Source organism: Nipponia nippon, unplaced genomic scaffold (genome assembly GCF_047370975.1).
Source record: "Nipponia nippon isolate SJK-2023a ecotype South Korea unplaced genomic scaffold, ASM4737097v1 scaffold_2, whole genome shotgun sequence".
Lineage (NCBI taxonomy): Eukaryota > Metazoa > Chordata > Aves > Pelecaniformes > Threskiornithidae > Nipponia > Nipponia nippon.
The window spans coordinates 40,780,037-40,795,061 of NW_028262336.1; the positions used below are offsets into that span (position 1 = coordinate 40,780,037).

A 15,025-nucleotide genomic window follows, 5' to 3' on the forward strand; every position below is an offset into this window, starting at 1 on the left:
TGTCTAACGTTAAAGGTATTTACACTTACTTTTACTCTGCTGGAAACTGTGAGAATTATTTTGTTCGGCCATATGTAGATCAGTGGTCAAAGAGGGAATAGCTGATAAGCATTATTCAGAAGTGTAAGCTTACATTTTGTTATGCATTAAGTTTCAATATCTATGCAGATTTCTGTACTATACAGATTCTTACACTCTACACATCCCCATAGCATCTGAACACTGCATTAACTGTGTTTTAACTGCACAAACTGCATTTGTCATGTCCAACTTATTCAGTCTTGCCTTGTCAACCATTTTTCTATCCTCTGATGATTTGCTTTACTCATTTGGACTCTTCAGTTAATCTTTTTTGAAGAGTAGTGTCCAAAACTAAGTATGCTGTTCTTGTTGGGACTTACCTGTATGTCATTCCTGCTATAACATCATCTTCTATATGTATTATATGATTTTCTTTTTTTGCAAAGGTGTGACATCATTGACACGTATTCTTTTTGTGCTTTTAAAAATGGGTGCTTCAACTTAATCTTTCTAATCTTCTGGTACTTTGTTTATCTTTTCAGAGTTTTCAAAGGTAACCACTAAGAGTTCTGAAATTGTTTCAGATATGTTTTTTATGTCTGCTAGAATCATGATCTTTCTGTTTATAAATATTAACTTACCAGAATGCTCTCTAAATGTTTTATTTTCTCCATACATTAAGCTGAGATCTGACTCCTTAGGCATTGATAGCAACTGTGAAAATAAGCAAAAATGAGGTTAAACTGAGAACCATTCTTGAGAGCTGTTAGGCTAGCTAAGTAGTAATTAGAGAAATACAAATCAGAAAACCTAATACACCAAGAAGAGCTAACAAGCTGTTCTCTGCAGCTCAAGAGAGCCAAATCTGCAAATTCATATCCAGGCAATTTTGATGTAAGAGTTATGTGAAGGACTCATTAATTACAAAAGTAATCTAGTATAATTTGAGTTCATAATGGATTAGTACACAAAAAAAACAGAGAACAATTAGAAATTCACCATTTTGCCTGAAAAATGTCATATTGTCATCATCTTTTTGTGCCACTGCAGAACTCATAGGGTTGCTGTCAAGTTCAGGCCTTTTTATGCAGTAGATCTTAATGAAATCCATAGTAGAAAAGTTATGTTCTAGGCTAAATTTAGACCTTATGTTCCTAGAACAAACAGTGGAAGAAACTTAAGGTAATGTAAATGCCCTTGCCTCCAGATCCACCACTCACTGCTGAAAGATTTACTACTCTGGCTATGTAATTTTTAGTTCTTGAGAATTAAACAGTATTCAATTGCCCAGTACTAGTATTGCCTTATATATTTTCTTGGAGGATGTGGAATATGGACAAATGATTGTGGATGTAGTAGAGGATAGTATAACTGCTTAGTTTATTTTGTATAGCATGTTTTGCATAGCATGTTCTGCTTAAAAACGTCTATGAGAAGGGAGCAGCATATTTATTTTCTATCATCCTTCAAACTATGGGGAAAACCTTCTATCTGAGAGATAAGATGCTGAGCTGGCAGCAGCTTCTGGGAGGCCAGTGGGACAGAAAAGGACATTACCCCTGGGCTGGGACATGCAGCCTCCCACTGCAGGAACACCTGCAAGAGCAGGGGACAGTGTCACAGTCAGCCCTCAGGGCTTACCTATATCTACCTACCATAGATTCTGCCTATAGCTCAGTATGCCGCTGAAAGTTGCTAGGCAGGAAAGAAATCTTGTGAGGGAAGGACCAACCCTGCAAGGTCAGAGAGAGGTATAAAAAGGTCTTTCTGTTCACTATGTATAACCCAAGAGATCCATGTGTCCTCTCTTTAAGGAACTACCTGTCTCTAATGTGTCACCCTGTGTTTCCATAAATCTTTGCTTTGGAATAGAAAGCCCTTCAATGTCTTTCATTAAGCTTCCCATGGAGAAAATAGGACATGTTTCTCCTTGAGGATTTGGCCAGTTTTTTGTTACAGAATGAAAATAACCTTGTTGTACAGGAACAAGTTTTATAAATCAGGTTTTTAGTTAGTAAACATGAATTTAGTGTATATTTTTCTGCAATGGACTTTAAAGAGAAAGAGAAATAAGAAGAAAAAAAAAAAAGAGGAAGTGTGGTTAATTCTGGCAACTTTATTTTGACTGAATCCCTTTGCTGTAGCAGTGTTTAATGAACTATAATTCATTATGTTTAGTGTATTTTTTGTGGAAGTTTATAAATCAAATTGAGACTAGTAAATTGGTGACTCTCATTACAGTGCAGGCCCATAGGAAATATTTCACCTATTTGTTGCTTATTCTAAGTTCAAGTGACATCAGGGTTTCCTGTCTGTCTTGGAATGTGTTAATATACATATCACTTGTATCTTTCTTCTTCTGGATTTATCCAGAGAACTTGTCAATTTCCTGATCTTGGTATAGTCAATATTGACTGCAAAGTAATTTCTTCCTGTGTTATGAATTTCTGGCAACTAATATACAATACAACAAGGTACAGCAACATGAAATTAAGATGTCTTGGAGGATAATGTGCACTATAATACACATCTCCTATGACCTTGCCCCATTCCTGAAGTAACAGAACGAACAGAGTCTTCTTCGTTCTTAAAGAGCAGAGAAGAGAGATGAGCGGTTTCCCCCAGTTCTGGGGTGGAAAATGGTATCCCTGACCTTCCATGAGAAAGCAATTTCACCAGTGTGTTTTCCAGAATGTCTTTCAAACTTTTTTCAACTTGATGATACTACATCAACTGGAACTGGCAGCTGTTCCTGTAGTGTAGTCTTTTCAGCATTCTGCATGCTAAAATCCGTGTTTGCACATCAGATGTACAACCAATCTAATCTTTTCAGCCATTATTCCACAATATTATTTCTATGTATATTATGGTTTTGTATTTTTATCCTTTGGTTATAAATAAAACGCTTATTTTTAATTAAATACAGAAGGTTGGGGGTTTGGCTTGTTGTTTTTTTTCCAAAATTACTTTGCATTGTTATGATTTTGCTGATTATTACTGATTGGCATTTCTTTGTTTTTTGTAAATATGATGACTGATTTTCTAGTTGTGATAGCAGGTATTGATGGGAAGTGGCATATAATCAAGCCTTGTAGTTCAATTTTCTGTTGCAAATAATGTTGCAGAGTTTGTTTCTATGCCCTGTTACCTTTTTTCTAAATGCTGTTCTCGAAGCATGAGATTGCAGCTAGGTTTGTGTCAATTTTCAAATGAGACAAATAGTCATGTTGGTTCTTTTGGTTTTCCTTTCTCTGATTCAAGATAGGAAAGGTTTTTCCAAGAACTAGCTACGCTGCCAGTTTTCTGTTTTTTACTGTCAATATAGCAAGACTCTGCATTTCACTGTTCATCTTTTTAAAGTTAAAGACTAGTAATTGAGAAAAATAATGCATTGCATGCCCTTAGGACTGAAATCCTTTGGCTTTAGAAGTGGTCCTCATGAGAACAGGCATAGTCAGTGCCTTTGGTCTTGTAAATATAATTATTATATATATATATATATATATACACACACTTATATTTTAGTTCATATATATATTATTTTTTTACAAATTAATAAAGTTCTTGAAAAAAAAGCCAGTGATGGAAAATGAGAATCCCTAACCTGTAGGACAGAATAGTTTAAGCACAGTGATATTTATTAGTTACATACACTGCATTATATTGTAATGTTCTAGAAATTAAATGAAGGCGGTTTTTGCTGCAAAGCTTTTACTCTTTATCACCTACTCTGACATCAAAATACAGAATTAGAGAGAACAAACATATTGGAGGAAAGCTCTCCCGCAAAGCAATTTAAGAAAAAAAAAGTAAGATAGAATAATCTCCGTGCAATGTCCCATAATACCTAATTGCTTAAACACTACTCTTATCTATACGGTGCTGTTCTGACCTATTCAGATAAGAACTGTTCAATTATATGCTTTCCAAAGTGACTCTGAGGTTCAACAAAGTAAACTGGAAAATACAACCAAAAATCGGTTAATTGATGAGGTGCAGAAGCAAACAGTTGAAGTACTGGATATGATATCATATATTTTTCTAACAGTCAGGCTTGCTTCATCCTTGTATATACAGTTCTGACTTCCAAGACATCAAGAAATTATTTGGCTTCAGGAACTAACTAAAGCTGAGTTACCACCAACAATTTGGTCTGTGTGCTGCACAAACACAGAAGATAATCTTGTTACAATTCTAGTACACTTCAAGGGGGAAATTTTAAACTTAGACAAGGAGAAAAGAAATACTCCAAAATAAACTATTTAATATACCTTCTTTCCTGGTATTGCATTGTCCTTTTAATTGACTGTCTTCATTTTCTCAAAACTAAAATATCACATCTAGAAAAATTCTGTTATTTACCCCAAATACTACTGGCCATTCAGTAAATAGCCTTGTCTAGGAGAACTCAAAATATTCACTATGAAAAATAGAAAATGTACCATTACATTAATTTTAAATTAAAAGTTTCATCTAAATAGACAGCTTTCTGTCAGTCATTCTGCTTTTACAAATGCTTTGCTTCAGAAAAATATTTTATTTCTCTAAATAATACTGGATAGGTTAGACTTGTATTTTCTCAATGACTTAATAATTTTCTGTATTTTTGTAAGTCTTTTTCTCTTAAAATTTACTTTAATACATTTCCAATATAACTTGTGAAAAACTGCTTTCAATGTAGTATTGTTATATACAATAAATTGTTATGCAAATCATTATAACCATGTAATACCCCTATAAAGTAGAGAGCATACAATGTACACAGCTTTGTACTTAATAACATATGAAGATGTTATTAAAAATATCTATGTATTAATTTTTACTTATAATCAAACTTTAAAGTTGTAATTTAAAACCCCCTTTTCTTCATTTGCATAATTCTTTTTTGAACGACACAGTTTTCACATTTTGCAAGTTACTGTAGTGTAAGATAAATGCATGTGCATATATTTAAACTTATAGCTAGTCTTTAGTTTATCTGAGAAATTCTTCTGTACCATAGAAAAAAATGATTAAATCTAAAATCACTTTTTCACTCAGGAGCAATGGCCTTAAATACCTTTTTTGGTGGAGATATACCTTGTCTTTATTTCACAGCGTAATCGTTCTTAGTAGTACTTGTCTAGCAATCCTGCTAATAACAGTTTCTCATTTTCTAGCAATTTAAACATAAAAATATGTGAATCGCTCTATATTATGTTGTATCAATATATATTATGGGAATTCTTTTCCGTTACATTGCACTAGCCAACACTGCCTAAGTTAATTGTTTTGTGTAAGGTTGATTTATGGTGAACTACAAGGCTGATATTTTTCTTGTGATGATTTGATTGCACACTGGTTTTGCAGAAAGTGATAACCAGAAATGTGTGTTAGAAAATGGATTAAGTTAGTGTATTAATGAACTACATGTCATTATGCATTTACCATATCTACAGATACTGAACGCAGATTCTGGTCAGTAATATGCCACAAATTGTATACTGTTTTAGATATAACACAACTCTGTGAGATGAAGATGTTGTCATACATACAGGATACTTGGATCAATTTTCTCTCAACTCGCCTTATGATACTGTGGAAATAATAAGAAATAAGAATAGTGAAGCAAATCACTTTTCTATTTGTATTTTCCTTTTCTATGATTAATTTTTTATTTTCTTCCCAATAACAATAGTTGCTTTCCTTCAGATAAAAGAAATCTATATTTTTTTTGCCTACAATTTAATCACAATTTCCTTAGCAAGATTATGTCATTACTGTCACAATGTCAGACTTATATATGTTTGATCAGGAGGTTTTATTATGATCAAGAGAAACTAAACTGAATAATTTACAGGGTGGTGAACAAGTAATTCTTTGAATAATTTCCTCTAATTATCCTGTATATAGTGTAGTACTTCTGTTTAATATCTTTCAAAATCAACTGTTCCAAATAATATTAACAACACAAACATTTTCTTCAGACCGTGCTGATTACTGTCTTTATTTTTCAATAGAAAATACAATCTGAATTAACAAGCCATGAGATTAGCTTGGAAGAAATGAAGAAACGAAACCGAGGTAAAGATGCTGCCAAAAGAGTGCTTTCTCAAATTGAGGTGGCACAGGTATGCAAATCTTATTTCTTCCATCTTTCCTTCACTCATGCAAATAAACAGCATGAGTAGCACTATTACTATAGTCTGAAATGTTCTTGAAGTATCTCTTCTGTTTTAGCTGCTCCTTTCTAGCCAGGAAATTAGAGCGGATAAAGCATAACATCCATGTCTTCTTACTGCTCATTTTCCTGTTATAACTTTCCTAGCTAGTTGGCAACAGTTTACGCAGAGCTGACGTAACCAGCTAGTGGTGACACTATATAAGGGCTGTTTTGAATGTGCTGCGGTTGCGAGAAACAAAACTACAGTGAGGCTTTTTGGTATATGTGATGAGGTATTTGAAAATATTTAGAGCTAAAAGTAATTTAAAATATTTGGAAATATTTGGTAGAACTGCATTTGAAAGACAAATTTATGCTGAGCAGTGCATTGCAGTCATCAATTTAAAATGTTAGCTAATGCATTATTTTATCTAGCTTAATAGACATAGAGAGACCTGTTTGAAGCTGAAGAAGACTTTATTAACACTTAGAACAGTACACATTTTTACCCATTAATCTGTGATGGGTTTTTGACTATTTTGCTGCTTTTGGTTTTAGCATTAGTGCCAAAGTTCCCCAGGCTGCAAAACAAATTGTCAAAATTTGTTAGGAAAGACAAAGAATTTTGTTATGGTATTAACAGTAAAAAAGGTCATCTTTTTCTTCATCTCTGTCAAATGTTTCTAAGTATCTTAGCTTCAGTTTTGTATTTTATTATGGATAACATTAATGGCATTTTAACAGTTAATTAATTTGAAATTCACAAGTTGATTTGTTTGGGTTTTTTTGTTTCCTCTTATTTACAGGACTAGCTTTTCTTTATTGAGAATATTTATGTTTCCTTATTTTTCTGTCTTCCTTCACACTAACTCACCTTCTGATGGTCTCCATGGCAGCTGTGATGTTGCTCATATTTCATCAGTGAAATGCAAGCATCAGATGACTTTGTATCTAAATGTTTGTAAATTCAACAGCATGCAAGCGAGCACTACCCTTTCTAGGTCCCCCCTTTTTTTTTTTTCTTAATCCATCTTTGTGCAGATATTTTTTTCTTCAAAGGGATTTGCCAGATGACTATATGCATCAGTTTGAGTTTTGACAAATTGGTGGGGTCTTTTTGAGAATTTGTTTTGCTTACATTAGATAAAATATGAACAAAAAATAGCAATTGTAAATATCAACTACCAGAAAGGGTAAAAGCTGAACCCTTGGTTCCAAATATTTATGACTATATTTGATTTTAGGCCAGTGAACTCTTGAATTCTTTTCCATCGTTATGCAGTACCTTTGGCGGTAAATCACATTTCACAAGATTTGTCTTTACTTACTTTTTTCCTGAAGAGCATTCTCACTTATAAATAACTCCTTCATGCATTTTTTGCACTAAGTAACCTTTCTATTTGACATATATTTATTCTAATGTTAGTTCAATTATCTAGACAGAAAGTAAACAATTATGAAAATAAGTAATTTCAATGAGATTGTGAAACAACTGTTAAGTGACCAAATTTATCCTGGCTTTTTGGGTTATGGTAGGTTGAGAGTTAAGTTCTGATTTTTAAATTTAAGGGGAAAAGGACAATCAGCAAAATAAAAATCTATTTCTGCCATAGTGATTTAAAACCTAGTTAGTTCTACTAGGCTAAGAACTGTTACATGAAAGTGAAATCTTCTCTGAGGAAGGGCTATTTTTGGAAATTTAATAGTAAATTCTTTGTGGGAGGAAATTATACAGCAGACAAATGACATTCTTGTTTCTTTATTTCATATCATCTGTCTTTTAAGGTAAACACATTTGTCAGAGTAAAAAGATAGTTGACTCCCTTCCCTTACCACGTTACTTATTCCTACTGATATTTTAACATTATTTAATGTAGTAAAATATAAAAGAATGCTAAATCTCTAAAAATATTTAATTACCTTTAGTTTTGCTTTTGGATAACTATGGATCCTTTGCTTTTAAAGATGACATTTTCCTCAAATCAAAAAGGAATGATACTGACTTAGTTGTGGGCTTTCCTTTTCTCCCATCAGTTGTTGCTGTGCTCTTTATCTAGGCCAGCCAGATATGCCTACTGACCATGAAGTTTGAGTATTGCCATCAGTTAAACTTTGATGTGAAGGAAATTCAGCCGACCACACATTTTAGCATTTAAGAATGTTCATGTTACTTCTCACCAAAGATCCATTTAGCCCCAAACTGTATCTTCAGTAGTAGTCAGAAGACAGTGACAAGGTACAGTAAGGTGAAGATTATGTGATGCTTCCCCAGTGATTTGCAGCTGAGCAACTTCTGGGTCAGAGGTATTTAAAGCTCATGTCTAAATACTTTCTGAAGTCTTGTAAATTGCTGGAATCCCTAACTTCGTTGAACAGCTAGTTACACAACTGAATCCTATGTGAAATAGTCCTTCCTTTCGTTCATTTTAGTTTCCCTATGTAAGAGTTTAACTTGCTGTCACCTTCTTCATGAATTTTGAGAAACAGTTAACATCATTTGCTGGTCAACTTTTTGCATTCCACTAATGTTAATCCCCTTCAGTTGTCCCTTTTCCAGACTGACTAGTATGTTAAATCATACTGAGACCTTTAGATGTATAGCTTCGGTTGTCCTATTATTCTTCTCTACTCATTTTCTATGTGTATATTTTTTGAGATGAGGTGCTCAAAATGTCACACATTATTCAGGCACAATATAGATTTATACAATGACTTTTATACTCTGGTAGGTATTTTCTTTTTTGCTCTTTAAGTTCCTAACCATTCCAAATACCCACTTTGCCTGTTTGGCTGCTTTTAAGTATTGAGCTGTTATTTTCTTAAAAGTGTCGGAGATAAATATAAGTATATAATATAATTGTTATAGTTATCTATTATAACTCAAGTGAGAGTGCTAATTGATAATTTAGATCTCATTTGTTGTATATCAAGCTTAGTGTTTCTTTTGTGATGTGCATTACTTAATTTTTGGATTAATTAAATATAATTTGCTTGTTTTTTTCCTATAGATCCTCAGTATTGTGCAATCCTTCAGTGACTCTTCACAGATGACTTTAATTTTCTCTATCATTAATACTGTCATTCTCTCTCTTTTCTAGATCATTTTTAGTGTATTGACCAACACAAATTGTAACAGATATTGATGTGGCATTGCAAGCTTCCCACAGGACTTGATCTTCATCAAGTTGAAGTGTCACAAGATGAAAAACTAATTAAATATGAATTTAGTGTATGCAAACACACTGAAGAAAAATAAGACCACTTATTCCTACCCTTTTTTTCCTATTTTTATTCAATTGTTCACTTATTTATCTAGGGAAAGGTTTCCTTTCTTAACCTGTTGGATCTCAGTTTCATTAAGAGTATTTAATGTTGAATGCTGAAATGTTGAAATGTACACAGTTCTCTGTGTTACGCAGAATTGTCTTCTGCTCATGATTCCTGCCTCCTTCACAGAAATCTGATAGATCTGGGAAGCATTTTTACTAATGCCTATGTATAGGTTAATTCTATTCCTTATTATAGTTTTTCTCAAGTTTGTGTAATACAGACAACACTGTATTGCTATAAAGTGTCCAGGATTTGAAGATAAAAAAAATCAAAAGTGTGTTTGCAGATGCTGAGTTTCTATTTAATAACTTATCCATTTCTTAGTGACATTCTTTTTTTTTTTCCAAACAGTAGAAAAACTTATTCTACTAGTACTTTGCTCTGTACTTCTAAAGAGAAATTAGTTCTTACTCAAGTAGATAATTAAAATGCCCTTTCTTTGCTTTATTTTTAATTATTTCCCCTCCCCCTGAGGTAGGGATCATGTAAGCAAGCAATATAATTAATGGAAAAAGATAACAAATTGCGAAAATTGTGGAATTAGAAGCCATGCTTGTCATAGATTTTTCTGCCTTCAAATTACTTTCTTTTTACTCTAGGTTATGCTTTTTTTAAATTGAAATAGAAATCAATTTTATACTCTAAATTTCAGGTTTTGTGCTAGAACTACTTGCTGCCCAGCCGCTTTATTTGGGTTTCTTTGAGGGAATAAAAGCCATTAAAGCCCCATTCGCTCCCCACCCCCTAACACTTTGCATATTGGAAAATATGAAATCACTTAATTTCTTCAGTTGAGCATATGGCCTCACTGGCTCTCCTGCATCCACTGTCCTGGATGATACAAGAATTTTTTTCCTCCTGTGAAGACCAAGATTTTCTGCTGCTGGTATTTTCCCCAAAAGTTTTAAATTCTTTAAAAGAGAAACTGCTGATAATGGATTCTAAGTATTCTGAAATGGGTCTAAGACTTGGCTTCAGTGTTGATTTGATTTTATATTTACTACCCACCTCTGCTTACTTTTCAGAAAAAGCTGCAGGATGTCTCCATGAAGTTTCGCTTGTTTCAGAAGCCAGCCAACTTTGAACAGCGCCTACAAGAATGTAAAAGAATTTTAGATGAAGTGAAATTGCAGGTTCCCAAGTTGGAGATGAAGAGTGTTGAGCAGGAAGTAGTGCAGTCACAGTTGGATCACTGCATGGTAAATATTAAAAAATGTTGTCTTTCTATTTGTTTCCTGCTTGTTCTGCCTTTCAAATTTAAAGTCTTTTCAATGACACTGTCAATATGTCTTTTGGAGTTATTGGAAAAGATTCTGAGAAAGATTTAAGAGCAAAGTTACACAATGAAAGTTATAGGAACCTTTTTAGTTAAAGTTTGATTTTTTCAAGGAGAGGAGGATAGAGAGAAGGGTTTGATCCTCCTTTTGTTTCTGTTGTTTGCAAATGAGGGTATAAGAACATTGTACATTTAAAATTGTATTTGATTTCAAAGTTTCCCAGGATATAATAGCACGGTGAAATGGTTCTAACAGTCTTACAGTAACTTTTTTCCTTTCTATATGTTGTTCTCTTTTTCTGTCATGGCAAAGACCTCTCAGAAGCATGGGATGTTAATTAAATGAGTGAAAAATTTTGAAAATATGGATTTATGTGGAGAAAGCTAAAATTTACAGAATATTGTCCTGAATTCAGGATCAGAAACAATGTATCAGTTACTCACAAAATTGAAAAAAAAAATGTCAAGACATTCTCATTTTAGTGAACTTTCAAACAATGGTCATGCACTTTCACTATGTGAGAAGGCCAGTCACGATCCCTTTCTAATTCCCCCATCCCATCTTGCATTTGAGTTTATCTCCCTGGATTTGCTCTATTTTCCACAATATGCTACGGCCGTGGAACTCCGTGACATAACCGAAAGAGATGTTGCAGTGCACAAGGCTATTCTAGCCAGGAAACACAAAACATAAAGGAATACCATAGATTATAGCTTCCATGAGATGGCATGCTGTGACTTTCCTACAGCTCAAGAGCAAAAGATGACCTGAATATGTCCTAAAGAATATGAGGAAAATCTGTATGTATCCCTTTAATATTCCTGTAATCCTGTACCCCTTTACTGTTGAAGGGAGGTAAAGATGAACACCATGTGCTTGATGATAATAAAATGGAGATTTTAACAGCAAAAATCAGGACAATCAGAACCTTGTCTTCAGCTGTTTTTTTTCTGGAGCAATGGCGTGCCTGAAGATGTTGTTTTTTTTTTCCCTCAACCTCTTTCAGATCTAAATGTAAGAATTTAAATTAAAAAATAAGCATGAAACAAGTCGATATTATTTCTTTACATCTTCAGTTTTTCTTAAATGCAATTACCCTTAAATTCATATTCTTATCAGAATGATAAGAAGCCCTGTAATTAGAAGCCCTGTACTGAATTAAAGTGTCTTCACTCAGCGGCTACCTTTGCAGCCCTGTCATGTTCTAAGGAAGACTTACAGTGTTTTTAGCACATCGTTATCTACAAAGAATCTCATGATGTTTCTATTTAAAAAATCTAGTCATAGTATCCCATCATATGTTAGCGAATGTGCATCATACAACAGCTTCCTGATTTGTTGACAGATTTTCAGTGATGAAGAATGTATTTATCATATTAAGCACCTAGAAAGCAGTTGGACTAGATTATGGAGAAAATGCGCTTAGGGTTTTTTTGTCAGGTCTGCTGCAAAAAAGTAATTTTTACTGTCCAGACGTACTAGACACAGATTTTACATTGTGGGAGATACTGCTGCTAAAAGAAAATCTCAAAAAATTATAGATTAAAAAAGTACAGGGTAATTTATTTTGCAGTTCTGTCTAAGTATACAGGACAGTAAGTTTATTTTCTAACACATGACGGCAAAATGCTGGAACACACAATTAAGCTAGACATGTCAACAATAAAGCTTCTCAACAGTTTCATCTTTGCCATTCATCACATACCTGTGTGGTAACGCACACTGTGTATCCCTGTGAGTCTTTTTCCACTGTGGAGTTCAGTGGAATTTCCATGCCGTGGCAGAATTTATTCTTAGATTAAAAAAAAAAAAAAAAAAAAAAAAGTTCTACTCCTGCTCTACTTGCATGAATGTTAATTGGGCATTTATGTGGCTGTTAAGCGGCTTGAGTTACCAAGTCATATGTTTAGATGATGATACTGACTTTCTGCATATGAAAAGAAAGAACGCTTTCATTTTTCTTAGTATCACCCATTTGAAATATTAGGGAAATGTACTGTGTTTACAGATTGCTTGTATGCTGTCGCTTGCTGAACAGCTGTTTATCCCTTATTTTTTACTTAGTCATTGAAATAGTGCAGGAAAATGCAGTGAATTATATAATATATTTTGGCTTAACCTCATTAAGTTACTTTTTCATGTAGTTTTTTTAATTATTTAATTTTTTAAACAGTATTGCACTTAGTAAATGTAGGGGAAATCCTCTATCCTACCAGTCTCTTGATCTAGTAGTATGAAAAACTGTCAGATTTTTAAATTAATTTAGTGACTATTTGTAGTTTAAATACATCCAACAAGCTGTATGAATTGACAGAAGACATCTGTTGTTGTTTTAAATACTGCATTATCTAAATCAGTTTGAAAACAAACTTTGTCATATCTTAAAACAATTAGTGATGGTGTGTACTTTCTTATCTATAACATTTCTACCATTGGTTTTGATGACAAGTCTTTGAAGCTAATATTAGTAAAGATAGGCTGTTCTGAATCTGTTAACTTGAATTAGGATTTAGAAACCAATCAATTTTTCTCATAAACTTTTTTTAATACACACACACACTCAGGGTGAGTTTTCTCTATCCTTAGGTCACATACCATGGTACCTCTCAACTCCTTTGGCTTTCAAATGGGAGTGGAAGGTGCTCAGAGTCATCCATGATGGTGTTTTTATATAGCAAACAGTGCAAAGACTTCTAGTGCGCCTTTATAATAGCTTCAATAGTCTTTTCTGTTTTACTTATTTTAATGGTGGTATTTCTCTTTCATATTTCTATTTGATTAGAAATTATATAAAAGCCTGAGTGAGGTGAAGTCTGAAGTGGAAACAGTGATAAAAACTGGGAGGCAGATTGTTCAAAAGCAGCAGACAGAGAATCCAAAAGAACTGGATGAAAGGCTTACAGCTTTGAAGTTGCAATATAATGAATTGGGTGCAAAGGTAAGATCTTTGTTTTTAATACAAAACTATGCCCTCTTTTTAACTGGCAATGTAAAGAATAATCTTGATATGGTAAGTAAAAGAGGTTTTTCATTGGTTCTTTTCAAGGCCCTCACATTTTCTAAACAGTGGGACAGAAAGAATGGAGGCAAAGGCAATCATCAGGATGGCTATACAGTTGCTCTGAGAAAAAAATAACCTTTATTACAATTTAAAATTTTATTTTCTTCATGTTTTAATTTATTTTTTTCTACTAGTTCATTGTTTTTTAGGGGTCAGAGGGAGATGTTTCGTTTTAATGCCTCAAACAATTGTTTTGAAACACTTCAGGTCAGAAAAATACTTAGATTTTGTTTGTGATTTTTTTCATGTTTTTCTTAAAGAGTTACTTCATAAAAGAGAGAATTCTACCTTTTGATTTCCTTCTGCCTCTGACTGTACAGATCTTTAAGTATATCATTTCCATTTGTTGCTGTTCAAAAATCTGTTGACCAAAAATTCTTGCTACTGCAGCTTTCCTCAGGAGGTATTTGTGTACCACTCTGCCTTGCTTCTCCTGCACTCCTGAGTTAAACTACGTGTGTCCAATTATTGTCATAACCGTTACCTGGTTTAAATGTCGTGTACAACCCTGACTTACCTTTTCACTGTATCTTAATATATAAGCCACAAAGAATAATGTTTAGTTATGAGTATGTGGAATAACTGTCCCAGTTTTATACACCTCAGATACCAGCAAACCCTTGTTTAGAATTTAGTCATTTGTCATCCTCCATTCCATAGGGATTATCAAATTTCTTCATGTTGGGAAAAAGTGAATCATCATCATTTGAGCTCTGTAATGAGGAATGTATTGCCTTGGAATACAGTTGTTTTTTTTTTAATCTGATATTTCTACAGTACTCAGTTTGACCACTTAGTGAATGTCAGCATATAATTAGGAGGACTACATGAATACTTTCCCAATATTCTTTTATATAATCTCAGCTTTACCTACAGAAAAAACCAAATAGTTCTCAAAATGTCGCAGACTTTTACATTATGATGCCAATGATAAGTTATATATATATAATTAACCTTGTAGAATCAATCCCTATTAATTTCCCAAGGTCATTCCTTGTGTAAAATTTCCATCTATACATCATCTATTTCTTTATCGATACATATTCAGTTAAATGTCGTTACACTTCCCAACAGGAGAATGTTTTTGTTTACTCAATTTTTCCTAAAAGTCAACTAAACAGAGACAGACAGACTACTAACCAATATTAACAAGACTGTGATTGAAAAAAAAATTGTGCATCAAACCCTAAAGGT

At 33.4% G+C, this 15,025-nt stretch overlaps 1 protein-coding gene across 7 annotated transcripts in view; it reads left to right on the forward strand.

The window, feature by feature from the left end:
* DMD (dystrophin) overlaps positions 1-15,025 on the forward strand; it is a 1,304,666-nt gene that overhangs the window by 594,648 nt on the left and 694,993 nt on the right. For all 7 annotated transcript variants that reach the window (XM_087759563.1, XM_087759562.1, XM_087759568.1 and 4 more), the window contains 3 exons: positions 6,021-6,131; positions 10,519-10,692; positions 13,553-13,708. In XM_087759563.1, the coding sequence (XP_087615689.1) occupies positions 6,021-6,131; positions 10,519-10,692; positions 13,553-13,708 (441 nt within the window). The remainder of the gene's footprint in view (positions 1-6,020; positions 6,132-10,518; positions 10,693-13,552; positions 13,709-15,025) is intronic.